This window comes from Dromiciops gliroides, chromosome 1 (genome assembly GCF_019393635.1).
Source record: "Dromiciops gliroides isolate mDroGli1 chromosome 1, mDroGli1.pri, whole genome shotgun sequence".
Taxonomy (NCBI): domain Eukaryota; kingdom Metazoa; phylum Chordata; class Mammalia; order Microbiotheria; family Microbiotheriidae; genus Dromiciops; species Dromiciops gliroides.
The window spans coordinates 316,018,031-316,035,280 of NC_057861.1; the positions used below are offsets into that span (position 1 = coordinate 316,018,031).

General features: G+C 35.8%; 1 protein-coding gene across 1 annotated transcript in view; it reads left to right on the top strand.

Annotated features, from left to right (window-relative positions):
• The window catches only part of DYM (dymeclin), a 613,994-nt gene that overhangs the window by 261,958 nt on the left and 334,786 nt on the right, over nt 1–17,250 (top strand). Inside the window, 2 exon segments of the mRNA XM_043964852.1 lie at nt 943–1,121; nt 14,846–14,971. Of these exon segments, the coding sequence (XP_043820787.1) occupies nt 943–1,121; nt 14,846–14,971 (305 nt within the window).

Consider the following 17,250-nt stretch of genomic DNA (forward strand, 5'->3'; position numbering starts at 1 on the left):
CATCAATTGTGGAATGGCTGGAGAAGTTGTGGTATATGAATACAATGGAATACTATTGTGCTATAAGAAATGATGAGCAGGAGGAGTTCAGAGAAACCTGGAGGGTCTTGCATGAGCTGATGATGGGTGAGATGAGCAGAACCAGAAGAACATTGTACAAAGTATCATCAACATTGAGTGTTGATCTACTGTGATGGACTATATTCTTCTCACCAATGCAATGGTACAGAAGAGTTCCAGGGAACTCATGATAGAAGAGGATCTCCAAATCCAAGAAAAAAAAAGAAAGAAAGAACTGTGGAGTATAGATGCTGAATGAACCATACTATTTCTTTTGTTTTGGGTGCTGTTGTTTTTTTCTATTTTGAGGTTTTTCATCATTGCTCTGATCTTTTCTCTTATAACATGACTAATGCAGAAATATGTTTAATGTTATTATGTGTGTATATGTATGTGTATGTGTATGTGTATATATATGTGTGTGTGTGTGTGTATATCCTATATCAGATTACCTGCTGTCTAGGGGAGGGGGGAGGGAGGGGAGGGAGGGAGAAAAATCTGAAATTGTAAAGCTTGTATAAACAAAAGTTGAGAACTATCTTTACATGTAATGGAAAAAAAATAAAATACTTTATTAATTTTTTTAAAAAAAGGAAATGTGCCCAGAATCACATATCTAGCTAATAATATAACCTAGATCACAGCCCAGGTCTTCTGATTTCCAAATTCAGAATTCTCTGTGGTTCTTCTGAGAAGATTGCCAAAATATTTTTTCATAGTGTATGCATTTGAGCTGATGTATAGAATGAACAAAGTCACTATATGCCAATATAATTAATTTTTTCCTCAGGCAAAAATATACTTAAACATTATTATAAACATTCCAGAGAAAGGTGTTGCATTGTTACTTTATATAATTTGTGTTTGTTTTCTCTATTTCAGACAGCACTGCTTTTCCGTCTTCAAATCCACATGCTTTCCAAATTAACTTTAATAGTTTGTATACAGCCCTGTGTGAGCAGCAAAAGTCTGATCAAGCAACTCTTCTTTTGTATATGTTACTGCATCAAAATAGTAATGTGAGGACATACATGTTGGCTCGCACAGATATGGAAAATCTCGTAAGTGTCATGTTGCATGCTTCATACTTTGTATTTATTAAAACTATTTTTGAGTTATAATTTTTAATAAAAGAGGATTATTATTTTAAAGTATCATTATTGAACATAGTTTAAATAAATCAAAGACATTTCATGTTGGTAAGCAGGTGTTTTTCTTACCATTTTTGACTCGGGTATGGTGAGAGATATGGCTACAAAAGTATTATATTTGGGATCAAGTAAGTTCTATGACCTGATATAGATAAAATATATAAGATAAAAATAATTTGTCTATATTTATTGACATATTTCAACTTTTATATTAATAAACATAACTAAGATAAGAAAAAATAATATTGGGGAAAATCTTTGTATCCTATATCTTTGGTGAGGTGAAAATTAATAAGGAACTAATACCAGTGTGGAAGATCAAGAGCCATTCTCTAATGGATGAGTTGTCAAAGGATATGAACTAACAGTTCTCAAAAGAACTGAAAACTGCTATCAACCACATGAATGATTATTCCAAATTTTTAATAATAAGAAAAACTCAATTCAAAACAACTATGAGTTATCATTTTACACGCAGAAAATTGGTAATAATGACAAAAGATTGAAATATTCAGTATTGGAGGAGTTTTGGAAAAACAGGAATCTTCATACCCTTGATGTAGCTGTGGTTGGTCCAGGCACTCTGGAAATTAATTAATTAATTAATTAATTTGGAATTATGCTTAAAAGGAAAAATGAGTAAAATGCCCTTTTCCTTTGACTAGAGTGTCTGCTGCTACCTGTATGTCCCAAGGAAGGAAAGGATAGGAAAAAAGTTTTAATATATATAAGAATACTTGTAGCGTTACTTTCTATTTAAAATAGTTTTTGAATCCTCTTTATCTCATGCTCTTTTAGTTTTTTTTTTAGAAATAGATCTTTATTGACATATTTTATTTTTCTATCACTTGGATTTCCCTTTGTATCTTTTCCTCTTTCCTATCCCAAAGAACCATTCCTTATAACAAAGATTTCTTTTAAAAGAAAAGAAAAAAAAGAGAAAAGTAAAATCAAAACATATTAAAAAATAATCTGATTTTATATGTACTATTTACACATGGATGGAACCTTTCTCAATCCCTCCATCCTAACCAGAGTATAGAGGTAAGTGTCTTCTCATTACTATGTCTTCTTTGGGGCCAAGCTTGTTCTTTATAATTTTGCCACATTCATTTAAAACTGTTTTGTGATGGTTAGTCCTTAGTCCTTTCATATATATTGTTGTAGTTATTGAATATGTTGTTTTCCTGATTACTTACTTAACTTGGCATTGGTTAATGTTAATCTTTTTCATGTTTCTCTGTATTCATCATAATCATTTCTTATAGCATAGTAATATTCCATTTTATTCATGTACCACAATTTGTTTAAATATCCCCCACATTTACTTTGTTTCTAGTTTTTTTCTGCCACAGTGTATCATCACTTTTTGTAGTAGAGAAAACCATAAGCATATTGATGCCCACTGATTAAGGAATAGTTAGATAAACAATGCTTTATATGAATATAATGGAATATGACTACAATGTTAGAACAAATGGCACAACTAGGAAAACAATATACACCATGTTTGCATCAAGGTAAATTGAACAAGTCAAATCTAAATATGATATTTTGTTATAATGACCAAGCTTGGTCCTAAAGTAGAGACATAAAAATGTATGTGCTTCTCTTCTTGGTAGAAATGGAACATAGCATATATTGCTGGAGTTTTAAAAAACAATATGTTTAATTTGTGAGTTTCTTGAGTTTGATACCACTGATGTAGAGAACCCCAAAGGGATAACTAAAACTTAATTGAAACAATAACTTAAGCACCATTTCAGAGCATAAAAGAAATTCACATAAATCATCAGTATTTTTGTATATTATCAATAATAAACCTCTGTATGTATATTCCCTAGTTGATGGGTACTCCCTCAGTTTTCAATCCTTTGCCACTTTAAAAGGCTCTATGAATATTTTTGTACATCCTTAGGGAAGCTTGGAAGTCTTCTTATTTCATCAAAGATCCATGTTTCCTTGCTAGGATAACATCTACTCAGTTTTTCTGAGTAATTCTTGGCTATAAGCCTTTATATCTTTTGCTTTCTGGAATATAGTATTCCAAGATCTCTGCTCCTTGGTTGTCATTGTTGCTAAATTATGTGTGATCCTTATCATGGCTTGGATTCCATAGATCAAGATTTTCTCTGGTGCATTTTAAAGCTATTTTTACAGGATTTTTTTGTTTTGCTTTGTGTTTTTGTTTATTTGTTTGTTTTGTTTTGTTTTTTGGTGGAGGAAGGAGTTGGGAGTGAGCTCAGTGTATTTCTTTCTACTCTGTAATCTTGGCTCCCATTGTTGTACACTATTACAAGTATGTATGTGTGTACACAAATACCATATAGTTATTTGGCACTCTATTATTCTGACTCAGTCCACTTATATGTTTAACTACTCTGGATATGCCATTGCTCCAAGTTACTATATCAGTGTTCATTCATCAAACCTTTACTTAACACCTGTTATTTGCAAAATAAGATAAACTATCCATTGGCCTTTTTCAGAAAGAACTGGAACAATACAAGCCAACTACGTTGTACTGATATTTAAGAATGCTCTGTTATATTTTATGAGATACTAATTAATATCATAGGATCATAGATTTAGACATGGAAAGGACCTTAGTAGTCATCTAGTCCAACCTCTCATTTTACAAATGAAGAAACTGAGGATTAGAGAGTTTGAGTAGTTTCCCCAAATCACCAAGATGATAAGTAGAACTGGGATTCGTATTCAGATTTTGTGTGTCCAAGTAGTGTTGTTTCCACTGGACCAGGTTTCCTCCCTCAGTTAAATTTCTTTTTAATTCTTTCACTGTTTGTTATAATAATGACTAACGTTTATATAGTACTTCTTAAGTGCCAGACATTGTGCTAAACACTTCACAGTGATTATCTCATTTGATCCTCACAAGATGAAGGAGTTGAAGCAAACAGGAGTTAAGTGAATTATCCAGGGTCACATAGGCAGCAAGTTTTTGAGGTCAGATTTGAACTCAGGTCTTCCTGATTTAAACACTAGTTATGCGACCCTAGGCAAGTCAGTTAACCACAATTGCTTAAACATCTGGGGCCATCTCCAGTTGTCCTGATATATAATTTGTCAGATGGTTCTGGAGGAGAGAGTGAGATTGGTGACTTTGCACAGCCCTCCCTCACTTAAAAAATCCAATTCACCAAGACAGCTAGGTGGCGTAGTGGATAGAGCACCAGCCCTGGAGTCAGGAGGACCTGAGTTCAAATTTGGCCTCAGACACTTGATACTTACTAGCTGCGTGACCCTAGGCAAGTCACTTAACTCCAATTGCCTCACCAAATAAATAAATAAAAATATAAATAAAAAATAAAAAATCCAATTCACTGCAAGTCATGACATCACCCTGATGTCACAGTCTTCTGAATGAAGGACAAACAACAACAACAAATTTAAACAGGAGTCTTGGACAGTTTTCTCTCATTCTGGCACGTATCTTTTTGTTTCATATTTAGCCTATGTAGTTACCTTCAGATTCTTGAGTTATTAATGCTTAAAACTCAAATTGTATTTAATGACCATGAAAAAAAATAATTTTCTTATATAATGCCATGTATCCTCTGTGGTTCCAATCGTATCAATTGAATTGGATAATGAGTTTTAAATCTTCTTTAATTGCATTAGAGACCTACATTCCTTGATTGTCTGGTTATAGTTTTGAATTAACAAGGAAAAAATATATTTGGACCTTTTAGTCATTAAAATGACTGGAGTATCTCATCATTCTGATTTGTAAGCTATAATAACAGAACATGGTGCATTTTGCCATGGGGACTAAAAAAAGTAAGTGGATCACAATGACCTTATCTTTGGGGGTGCAGACCCAACGTCCTTCTTTGACATTTCAGTTCAGATTCTGAGGGACACAATAGTCGGTTTACCCCTTTTTTCTAGATTAGGAAGATAAGTAATTTATCATGCTAATGGAAAAGTCAAATTTTCTGGTCCACGCTAGTGGGAAGTTAGTGGCCTTCACTGAGCTCTATCTGCTAGTTTTACATTTTAGGAAAAATGTGGGCAAGTCAATCAAAGTCAGTTTAGTATATTGACAGATACTTATTAAGCACCTACCATGTATCAGGCACTAGCAATAAAAAGAAAAAGCAAGAACAGCTCTTGACTTTGAGAAGCTTATATTCTAATGTTGGAGCCAAACATATATACATCATTACATGCAAGATAAATACAGAGGAGATGGAAAGTAACCATAGAGGGGCAACTTTGGAGACTGGAAAAGGCCTCTTAGAGAAGACACTGTATGAGCTGAGTCTAAAAGGAAGCTCACCAGTATTTTCCCTCATGAAGTTTACATTCTCTTAGGAAAGATAGCATGTTCCGCCTTTTCTTCTCTCTTTCCCTCCCTCCTTCTCCATCTCCTACCTCTGTTTGTCTGTCTCTCTCTGTTCCTCTCTGTGCCTATATGTCTGTCTATATCTATATCTATTTCTGTATCTACATCTACATCTGTCTATATCTGTCTCTATCTCTATTTCTATATCTATTGTGTAATGCATATACACATATACACATACAGATATACATATTTTTTTTTAAATTGGTCCTGTGATTGATTTCATTGGTGTTAAAAGTTCTTGGAAAGGAACTCTTTTTACTAGTTCCAATTTGCACATGTTCTGCAAGGTCTATCTTAGTGAGTTGCCTGACATTCTTTCTGTTGAACAATTTGACAAGTGTCATACAATCAGTATGTGTCAGAAGGGTGACTTAAATGCAGGTCGTCCTGACTTTCAGGACAGTGCCCTATCCATCATGCAACACTGCCTCATACTAAGTAAAAATAAAAGTGAGACAATGTATGTATGGGGAGTGGGGTGGCAGTGATGATAGAGAGGACACTAGCAGCTGAAGGATACCAGGAAAAACTTCATATAAAAAATCATTCTTCAGCTCTTCAAATTTTTTGGGGGGAAAACACAAAAACCAAGAGATCCTGAGAATAAATGTAGATAACTATAATGTAGTTCCACACAAGGTAATAGAGAGGAAAGTACTAGTAAATTAGTAGATGGGAAAAGGTTTCATCTAAAATGTGTTATTTGAGTTATGTCATAAAGGAAAATGGGGATTCTTTGTGGTGGGGATAAGGAAGGAGGTGCCTCTCAGGCTTGAGGAACAACTAATGGAGAGACAGAGATGAAGGATGGAGTGTATTTTGTGAGGTAGAACAAAAAGATCAGGCTAGACCTTAGTGCAGGAGTAGAACTCATGTTTATCAGTAATGGTCAAGATTTGTTTAGGCCAGTTTGTGAAGGGCTTTAAAAGTCAAACAAAAATGTTTTTATTTGATCCTAAAGGCAATTGTGAGCCACTGGATTTTACTGGGTCAAAAAGTGATATGGGCAAGTCTATACTTTGGGAAAATCTCTTTGGAATCTGTGTGGCTGATGCATTTAATTGGGAAGAAATGAAGTAGGAATACCAATTAGGAGGCAATTGTAGTAGTCCTAGTAAAAGATGATGAAAGTAGTAAGAGTAAGGGAATGAGAGAGTAAGGGGAAGGGACATCTGAGATAAGGTAGAAATATTAAGATCTGGTGACTGACTTTGGATACATAGGGTGTGGATGAGTGTGGAGTTGAAAATGATGCTAAATATGCAAGAATCTTGGTTCTCTTGACAGAAATTGGGAAGTTTGAAATAAGAATGAATTTTGGGAGAAAGATACTGAATTCTGTTTTGGACATGTTGAATTTGAAGTGCCTCTGGGATATCTAATTCCCAAGAGACCTAGTTTGTGACTTGGAGTTACAGTCACACTGCAGACCCTGAGAAAAGGGAAAACTATTTGACTCCATTTTAGGATTCTTGTGAGGAATTGTCACTGTCTAAAAACCAGTTGTTATCTGAAACTTGCTATGGGAGATCCAATACTGTATTTTAAATTACTGATTCTCATACTAAATTATACTTTATTTTTGTCAGCAACTTCATCAAGAAATGTTCCACGTGAAATCCTTGAGGAATAAAACCAACTAGTAAACTACAGAAAAGGAAAAGCCATAACATGGAGTTTTAGGTCTATGTATTCATTATGAAAACCATAATTCCTAGTGCAGAGAATTGGGTGCTTCTTTACTTGTGTTTTAGGGGTACTTGTTTTCTGTTATTTGTGTGAATGCTTTCCCCCAACCTCAAAAGTCTCACTTAGTTTATTTACCACATCACAAAATGCATATTTCCACCCTTTTTTCTTACCTCTTCTTTGCCTGGGAAGCATAATAGGCAGCCTTTATATTTGATTTCCTTGATTTTTAGAATGATTTTTTTGGCCTGAGTCTTCAAGTACTTGTACTTTTTTTTAGTTGAAAATTTTAAATTATTTCAGTATGTTTTAAACTGGTGTAGCCTAACTTTCAAATGCAAATCTACGTAAGTATGTATTCTACAATGTAGCCTGTCTCAAATCACAGTCTTTCTCTATTAAAAATAAGTAAATTATTCTTGTTTTACATTAAAGTCTTCTGCTCTTACTGTTTTTTTTTTTTACATAGTACTTTAGATTAAAACCACAGTGTATCAGTTTTTGCAGTTGATTACCAAGTGGAACTGATCAGTCAGAAATGATCATCACAGTATCCAGAATTTGTTTGTATAGATTTACAAGCCTCTCTTGATATGGTCTTTCGGAGTTGGATGGCAGTAACATTGGATAGGTCTACAAGTTTCTGAAGAAAACAGTCACATTAATTCAGTAATCCCAGTTGATCCAGTGGCAGGTTAGTGTACCAGGGTAAAGACAGGCTATCTTGAAATAATTTAACACCTGCACACCTGTTTTTTAATCTCTGTATCCTAAAGTACTTAAGATACCTAAAAAATATTTGTCAGGGGGCAGCTAGGTGGCACAGTGGATGGAGCACCGGCCCTGGAGTCAGGAGTACCTGGGTTCAAATCCGGCCTCAGACACTTACTTACTAGCTGTGTGACCCTGGGCAAGTCACTTAACCCCAATTGCCTCACTTAAAAAAAAAAAATTTGTCAGGGGAGATACCTTGTTCAGAAAGGTGGTTTTCCCAAGAAAAGCTTTATCAACACACTCCAAATATACTGATTCCTTTGATTTATCCAAATACAATGAGAAGCAGTGAGGAAGAGTGCACAGAGCTGACCTGGGTTTCAGGTCTTGTCTATGACATTGACCATGTATCCTTGTGAGTGTCACATAACTTCTCAGTGTTGTAGGCAACTCTCTAGTACATTGGTAATAAAATGCAAAACAAGTTTTGACCTGAATTGGTTTCAGGGAGGGAATTTTCCTCACCAGAAGTCTCTCACTGTTATGAAATCTCAGGTATGCACCTCCCCAGTCCCCACAAATACTCTTAGATGAGCATTTGTAAAATGGGGATTTCTCCCATAACCCCATGAGCCTAAATTAGCTAATGTCTGGGAAATAGAATTTTTCTTCTTTTGGGAAAATACTGGACAAAGACCTTTTATTGACACCATGTCTCTCGAATTCAAATTGGCTAATCACAATATTCCTATTTAGATTTCCCTCTGCCATCTGAATTGAATACTGTATTCTTCGGTTTGGGCATGAGCTCCTGCCAAGTGACACTGCCTAACCTGGAACACACTCATACAGTTGCCTACTTCAGGAAACTTGGATCTAAGTCCTGGGATATCTGGATCTGAATTGGGCCAGAGTGTTTACTGTCATTTACAGTGACCTTTGAGGTCACTCTATATCACATATATCCTGGATGCAATGCTTTGAAATCCGTGAAAAGCTGATTGAATGCTCCATCCAGTCTAGGGGTTTGGCTCCATCTTTGTAGGTCCTGATTACCTTGGGATCACTGTAACCCTTAACTTGACCCTAAACTTTCTGGTCATCTTAGAATCAACCTAAAATCAATTTACCTTTACAAATACTGTTGAACCTTCTGTTTTGTGTAGAGCTCAGCACGAAGATATAAAGGCATAGTTTTTATCATCATAGAATTTGCAATTTAGTGGGGAAGATATATTTACAAGAATATTTTCTGTAATATCTGTAATATCTTTGTGTACTTTAAATTAGAGATAATCATTCCTTCATTTGTAGTCTTGTTATCTCAGTGAATATAGTTTCTTTTTGTTTAATCAAAAGTATATAAACTTGCCAGAAACCAATTGTACATAGAATCTAGATATCAAATTAAACCATGTGTTTAACCTAACAAAACTGCATGTTTCCAATGTCTAAGTGAATTAAAATTATGCACATATACATCATAAATACATGCAAATATATTTATGATACTTAAGAGTTACCACCAGGAAACTCGTTTTGTGGAATCAATGAATTATGATGGAACATGCAAAGTACTATTATTTATTGGCTCATGAGTGAACTATTTTTCATCTTATTTCAATAAAGCAGAATAGGGGGCAGCTAGGTGGCGCAGTGGATAAAGCACCGGCCCTGGATTCAGGGGGACTTGAGTTCAAATCCAGCCTCAGACACTTGACACTTACCAGCTGTGTGACCCTGGGCAAGTCACTTAACCCCCATTGCCCAGCAAAAACAAAAACAAAAACAAAAAAATCAATATAGCAGAATAGTATTCATATGTATGGGTGATAGAGGCATATTTTGGAGCTGGTGCTGGTCTGCTACTTCTCCCCACCTAAGGGTATCAGCCCTTGGATGGTTACAGGAAGCAAAAGGGTGGCCTTTTAGTATCATGGAACTGCCTTGGATACATAAGAGAATCCCTTGTTGCAAAGCTGATTCATGTTTTAAGCTTTGCAAAAAGGCATTTGGTTAAAATAGGAAAGGTTACATATTTGATTTATATTTCTGACAAGGTGTATTTAAAATAAAAATTGTGCTGTTAAAAAAGATTGGATTTCTTTTTACATGGCTCTTATGCTAACCTGTGTTGTATCACTTATTCTATTTGATATTTTTTTCATTCAGTCCTCACTGAAGAAGTTTCTGTGATCTTTGATAGCAGAATACACTTTAGCTTACATAAGCTTTCCTGTCACCCTGCTCTAATCAGATCTGTTATGTGAAAATGTGGATTTCTTCAAAAAGATAAATTAGGCATGTTTGCCTTTAAAAGAATTTATAGTAGATTTCCTTTAAATTATAGTCCATTTAATGTGTCCTGAGCTTCTATTTCATTGGCATTGGGAATCTCTCAAGAAACTCTTGCTACTAAAGCGACTGGCAACTTTTTCTCTACCTCACAGTCTTAAAGAATGGTCTGGGAGGAGGCGTCTAGGTGGCACAGGTGGATAAAACACCAGCCCTGGATTCAGAAGGACCTGAGTTCAAATCCAGCCTCAAACACTTGACACGTACCAGCTGTGTGACCCTGGGCAAGTCACTTAACCCTCATTGCCCAAAGAATGGTCTGTGGTACTGAGGAATTTAAGTGACTTGTTCAGGATCCCACTGATGGTTTTTGGAAGAAGCAATATTTGAACCAACTCATCCACTATCCCACACTTTCTCTCACATTTAATGCATTAATAGTGTCCTTAAAATGTTTAAAAATCAACTTACACTCAACTTTTAAGAACATTATTCTGGCATGGAGATCAACAAGATCATTGTATTTCCTACTTGGAAGAGACCTCAGAGGTCATCTAGCCAATTTGTACCTGACCAATAATCCTGTCTCCAGCATACCCAGCAAGTGGCCATCCACCATCTGTCCACTGAGGGCAAAGCCCATTGCTTCTCTTGTACAGCCCTAGTTGTTAGGAAGATTTTCCTTACATTAAGGCCAGCTCTTTTGCCCCTCATTTCTAGTTTTTCACTCAGGGGTCAAGCAAAATAATTCTCATTCCTCATCCACATGACAACCTTCCACGTATTTTCAGACAGCAGTCATGTCCTCCCTTATTCTCTCCTCCAACATGAGCACTGATAATTCATTCAAGTGATTCTCATATGACACAATCACTCAACTCATCCAGCCACATTCCTCTGGAAGCTTTTGAGCTTATTATTGTCCTTTTTAAACAATAGTGCCCAGAACAGAATCCAGTGTTCCAGATGTTGTCTGAGCTCCCTCATCCTCCTCTACGTGGCTTGAACAGCTCTTGACAGTTGCCCTCCTTTCCTACAAGGTAGTTTGTCCCACCTCTGTTAAACCATGGTTCAGAAACTCAGACCTGCTGCTCTACATTGGCATTCTGAAGGAATGTGCTGTGAGTTATATTTTTAACCTGTGAGCTCTCAACACTTTATAGCTATAAATTAATTTAAAATATTTACTTTTTTAGATCAAGCTGTTGAGGCAACAGGACCTCTTTGTCTACATTACAAATAGGGCCATTGACAACATTGAGAGTATAGTATCCAGGCTGTGAGTGTCCCATCAAAGTTTTGTTGTTGTTGTTGTTTGTTTTTTGGAGGGACAATAAGGGTTAAGTAACTTGCCCAGGGTCACACAGCTAGTAAGTGTCAAGTGTCTGAGGTCAGATTTGAACTCAAGTCCTCCTGAATCCAGGGCCAGTGCCCTACCCACTGCACCACCTAGATGCTACCCCACACATCAGAGTTTTGATGTTTTCTCTCTCAGGATGTACTGATATAATACAGGCCTCTTAGGTGAAGTGGTACAATAACTATAGTAAGACTTGCCAAGAGTATTGATTATAATACCATGTTACTGGAAATTTGATCCCTTCATGAAACTAATCGTAAGTTTGTTGCTTATTTATTAAAAATTTTGTAAAAGTGAAAAAAAAGACAACTTCTAACACTTCGTACTTTAATAATTCCCTATACTCAGTGGGTTTATGGACATTTCTCACTGCCTGGCTTCATTCTGAAACCAAGGAGCAAATGAAACATTTTTAAACTGCTTTAAATTGTATAGAGTTGCCATCTCTTGTAGTTCATGGCAGTTTGGGGATTAGAAATGACTTGGGCTCTGAGGATGTTCAGCATAAAGCAGTTTCAAATAAGATTGTTTTAGTTGGATGTAAGTGGAACAGTTCTGGGCTGGTGCAGTAAGGTTCACACTTTATAGGGAGCTTCAGCTAGAACTTGTAAAAGAAAAAAACCCTAGGGCGACATTTTTAAAAGCTCACGCAATAGGCGTGCCACAAAAAACTCACATGCACCCGTTGTGCAGGCAGCAGCCTGTTTATATGGCTAAACATGGGTTTTGGCCTGTGTCAGGAGATTGTGCACTCTGAAGTTCATTCAGAATTGAAGGAGAGGTTTAACTTCTAAAGTTCTTTCATTTAGAGTATGACTATGCTTTTCTGCATTTTGTAATTTAATATGTTCATTTAGTTGTTTATAAGTAGAGGTGGCTGTATAGACTAACTGATTCATGTCAGTTACATTTTTCATTTTTGGCAAAGGTGTTTACTAGACTCACATTTTTATGAAAAAAGTTTAGTTCCTTAAATGAACATCTAGGAATAAAATACTTCTGAAACTTTTTAAATTTAAAGATAAATATATTCCTTAAACAGTGTGTCAAATTTCATCACTATTCATTTCTTTCAGAAGATAATCACATTAGAAAACTTACTATCTTGTAAGAGTAGTAAGGTAAATTTCAGATTATATTTTATGCATATCTTATAGCAAATTTTGTTTAAATCAATTAACTTAAGATATTTTTTAAATGAACAAATAGAAACTCAGCAGTGGGGCAGAGTTGAAATGCATAACTCTTCCACTAACTAGTAATCTTTGTGCTTGAGACCAGGATATCATTGCCATTGTAGAGATGCAGAAATTAAACCAAAAGAAGCTTAATGTTTTGCTCAAAAGGGTACAGAAAGTGAGTAGAACAGTAAGAGTGAGACTTGAAAACCTCAGTGACCTGTGACTGTTACTTAATCATACTACCTCTCTTAAGAAATTCATAGTACACCTTCTCTCTGTAGAAGTAGAAACCCTGACTTAGGGAGTTCTCATTGATTCTGAGCCAGAAAAACAGGGCCTTGGACTTGTGGTTAGTGCAAAATGGAGGTGTACTTTGTGGCATTTTTCATTGGTTAGGGCTAATGTTCTTTTTCCAGGGCCCCAGTCCTCAGGGTAAAGACATTTTAAGTATTTTCAAAACCACAGTGACCAGATGTGGGAAACAATTTGCATTTCTAATAGCAGCACCAAAGAGTCTTCTGTTCTTTTGCATCCCTGAATATCAGCATTGTTAGATGATATTTTGTTATAAAATGCTTCCCAAAATGTGGATGTTGTGGTCCTGTCACTTCTATGATGTTAATAAAACCATAAGTTTTATTTGAAAACTTGTGAAAATGGTCTTCTATACATTCAGCCAAAACAAGCCCTCTTAGAACTGAGTGAGTTCAGTGGAACATTTCTGGTAATTAAAAAAAAAAAGTCAAACATGTGATCCTTTTGAGCTCTTGGCATTGTTTCAGAAGACTGTCCTGGCTTTCATCCTCCATATTCAGTTATGTTGTCAAAAAAATAGAAGCTGAGATTTTTAGTATTATTGAAAACTTTATATGAAATTTGCTTCTTTTCTGAAGGCAATTTCTTAGACTTTGATAGCTCTTCAGTACTCTAAGGTTATCCAGCAATACTGTAATTGACTGAGAAAGCAAATAGAATTAAATAGGTCAGTCTGCCCTTAGGAAGGGTGGCAGACAGCTTGAGATGGATGTCATTTCTGTCAAAACCTAGACATACCAGAAGGTCTACTGAATGGTGCCCATCCAGTCATTACTATAACTAAGTAATCTAATCTGTACCTATTATCACAGTTGATATAGACTGTTTTAATTAGTTATACCCCAAATTTTTATACCATTACTGAGATTCTAAACTTTAGCCACCAGTCTACCTAGATAGAATGTGTAAAGAGCAATCTAAACACAATTGTGAACTAAACTGAGGTGGGATAGGTATAGGAAGGTGCTGTTCAGTTGTGTGCCACTCTTTGTGACCCCATTTGGGGTTTTATTGGCAATACTGGAGTGGTTTGCCCTTTTCTTCTCTAGCTTATTTTCCAGATGAGGAAACTGAGGCAAACAGGGTTAAGTAACTTGTCCAGGGTCTAGCTAGCAGCTAGTGTCTGATGCCAGATTTGAACTCAAGGAGATGAGTCTTCCTGACTTCAGGATCATCACTCTAACCACTGGGCCACCTAGCTGCTTCAGCTATAGGAAGGGGGAAAATGAAACACTTAAAGTACATGCTGTGATACTGCTTGTTGACACAGCCACAGACTTCTAGGACACTATGTTGGCAGGCAAACCAGCCCTGACTTGCTGCCAGAAAGAATAGGATAACAACCCTTAAGCAAAACTTGAACCAAATGTATAATCTTAAGTGGCACAGTTGCAAACACCAGCTTGTATGTAGTGACTTCAAGCAAAGGCTCTGGAGGGAGTATGTATGTCGTATATATGGGACAGTCTTAAGACATGCTTTAATGGAGATGGTCTGTAAATTATATCTCAGTACAAAAGCAAACAATAACCAATTTATAGATAGATGGAAAATGGTCCCATATTCTTAAGTATTTTGGTTGGTTTTTGTGGCTTTTCTCCAAGGAAAAACAATGTTGTGATATTAAAGGAAAAACTAAAGAAAAAAGCCTTCTACTTGTAGGCTGATGTCATTGAAATAATAATGCAATCATTTTTCTCTTTCACAGGTTGTACCAATTCTTGAGATTCTCTATCATGTTGAAGAAAGGAATTCGCACCATGTGTACATGGCTCTTATTATTTTGTTGATCCTGACAGAAGATGATGGCTTCAATCGATCCATTCATGAAGTGGTGAGGCATGGTTGCTTTGGGTGCATTTACAGAATCAGACAGTTTTTATTTTCTATACCAGTCGCATAGCCTTTTATTCATATTCCCTTTCATTGACAGTTATCTTCCTATTTATATTCATTTCTCTGACCAGACTGGAAGTTCCTAAAGGCAGAATCTCTATTTTATTCATCTTTTCTCCTTAATAGCTTGGTATTTTGCACATATTAGGCACTTGGTAAATATTTATTGAATTACTGAATGTAGAAATGTCTCACTATAAAATTAACTGCTACAGTAGCTTTTGTTCTGTTTTCCCTCCTTCCTGGTAGATATTTTTTAGGGATCCTGGCTTGGAAGTGCAGTATGTTTCTCTAGATTTATGAGGTGCTATTCTCCTTAGGCATAGTTTTTAACCACTGGCATAAGTTTCCTTTCAAAACTGTTTCTTTAGTGATATGTGCAAATGTTTTCCCTACCACTAGGTTCCCTTTTCTTTTGAAGTTCATTTCCTCTTTCCAGCTAAAGTTGGAAATGGTCAGGCAGGTTGACTCACGTATGCTAGGTAAGCCAGGGAAAGGCAATGGAGAAGAGAGAGGAAGATGAACCGTTACCTGTTTTATACATTGTAATATCCTTAAATGACTTTGCTCACATCATTCACATTTCAGCTTAAGGTTGTTTTCTGAGAATTCCTGTTTGTGAACTAGATGCTGTTCCTTCTTTTGCGTAACTTTTATTCTTCTCTGCTAGATTAATTTAAACCTTTCTTATGCCAGATATACAACGAGAACCAAAGTTCAGCTAGGTATAATGGATCTTGACCATCTGCTTTAGAGGCCAACAAGCACAAATACCTGTGGTTCTCATTTTTGGTAAAGTTATTACAAGGTAGAAATTATTTCCATTAATTTGTTCATCTTTGCTTAGCGTTTATCTTGTTTTATATGAAAAGGAGAAAACATGTCATTTTGAAAAAGATGTAAAGTTGTTTGGGGATTAGCAAATGTAGTTTTTTCCTTACTGGTGAATTCCCAAGATCTAAACTATTGCATATATATTAGCTCCTAACTGCCTTTTACTATTCAGAATCTCAGGTCATAACATACTATGATCTAGTTAAGATATATAAGAAGAATTTAACCCTAGATTTATGGGAATGAAAACTAGTTTTAGGACTGAAAATTTAAACTTTGTAAATTAATATTTAATACTATATATGTTTAATCTCTATAAATTTCACTTATCAATGAGTAACAATGTAGAAAGTATAACTATTTAACTTAGAAATTTGGATTATCTGTGTCTAATTTCTAAAATCTCTAAGAGAAATTCATTTTGTACAAAGAAATCAATTTCTTGAATATTAGATTTGGAATGGATCTTAGAGTTCATCTGTTCCAGTCATTTCGTTTTATACATTAGGAAATTGAGGCCATTGTGACTTGCCAAAGGTCTCATATTATTTAGTGATAGAAGCAGGATCAGAATCCATACTATGATTAGTTTTGGGGATACAAATAAAAAATTAAAAAAGCAATCTCTGTACTCAAGGAGCAACAATGTAAAAAGGGCTATACAAGATAGATACAAAGTAGATGGAAGATGACATTAGAGAGGTAAGACCTGTGGAAGGCAGAATTTGAGCTAAGGTGTGAAGGAAGCCAGAGAGGTGAGGAGGGACATCATTCCAGGTATAGAGAACAGCCATTCTGAAAGCAGAGACTATAGATGGTGTCATCTGTGCAAGGAGCAACAAGTGGGACAGAATGGCTTGTCAGTGAAATGGGTGGAATGGAGAAAAGTATAAGGAGAGTGGAAAGGGATGCAAGGGGGATATCTGTGCCAAATGAGGGAGCTTGTGTTCAATCCTATAAGAAACAGGAAGTTACTGGAACTTATTGGGGCAAGAGGGCAGTGTTACTTTATTAAAGATGAATTGGATGGAGTGGGAAGAGACGAATCAGGAAGCTTTATTAGGAGGTTTTTGCATAAGACCAAGAAAGAGGCAGAGGGCCTAAACTAGCATAGTGGACTATGTTAATGAGGTGAAAGAGACAGATGGGAGAGATGTTGAGGAGGCAGAAACAATCCTTCTAAGAAATAATTGTCATGCAAAAGTAACTGACTGCCTAAACTTCTTGAACCGCTATGCTCTAGTAACACCTCATTTTACATAAGGAATAATTACAATTTGGATGAAACCCTGAATAACCTTTGACTTGATGAAACCACTACCAGCCTTATACACTATGAAGATCAAATAAAGAGGAAAAGTGCTGATATGCACAAAAATATTT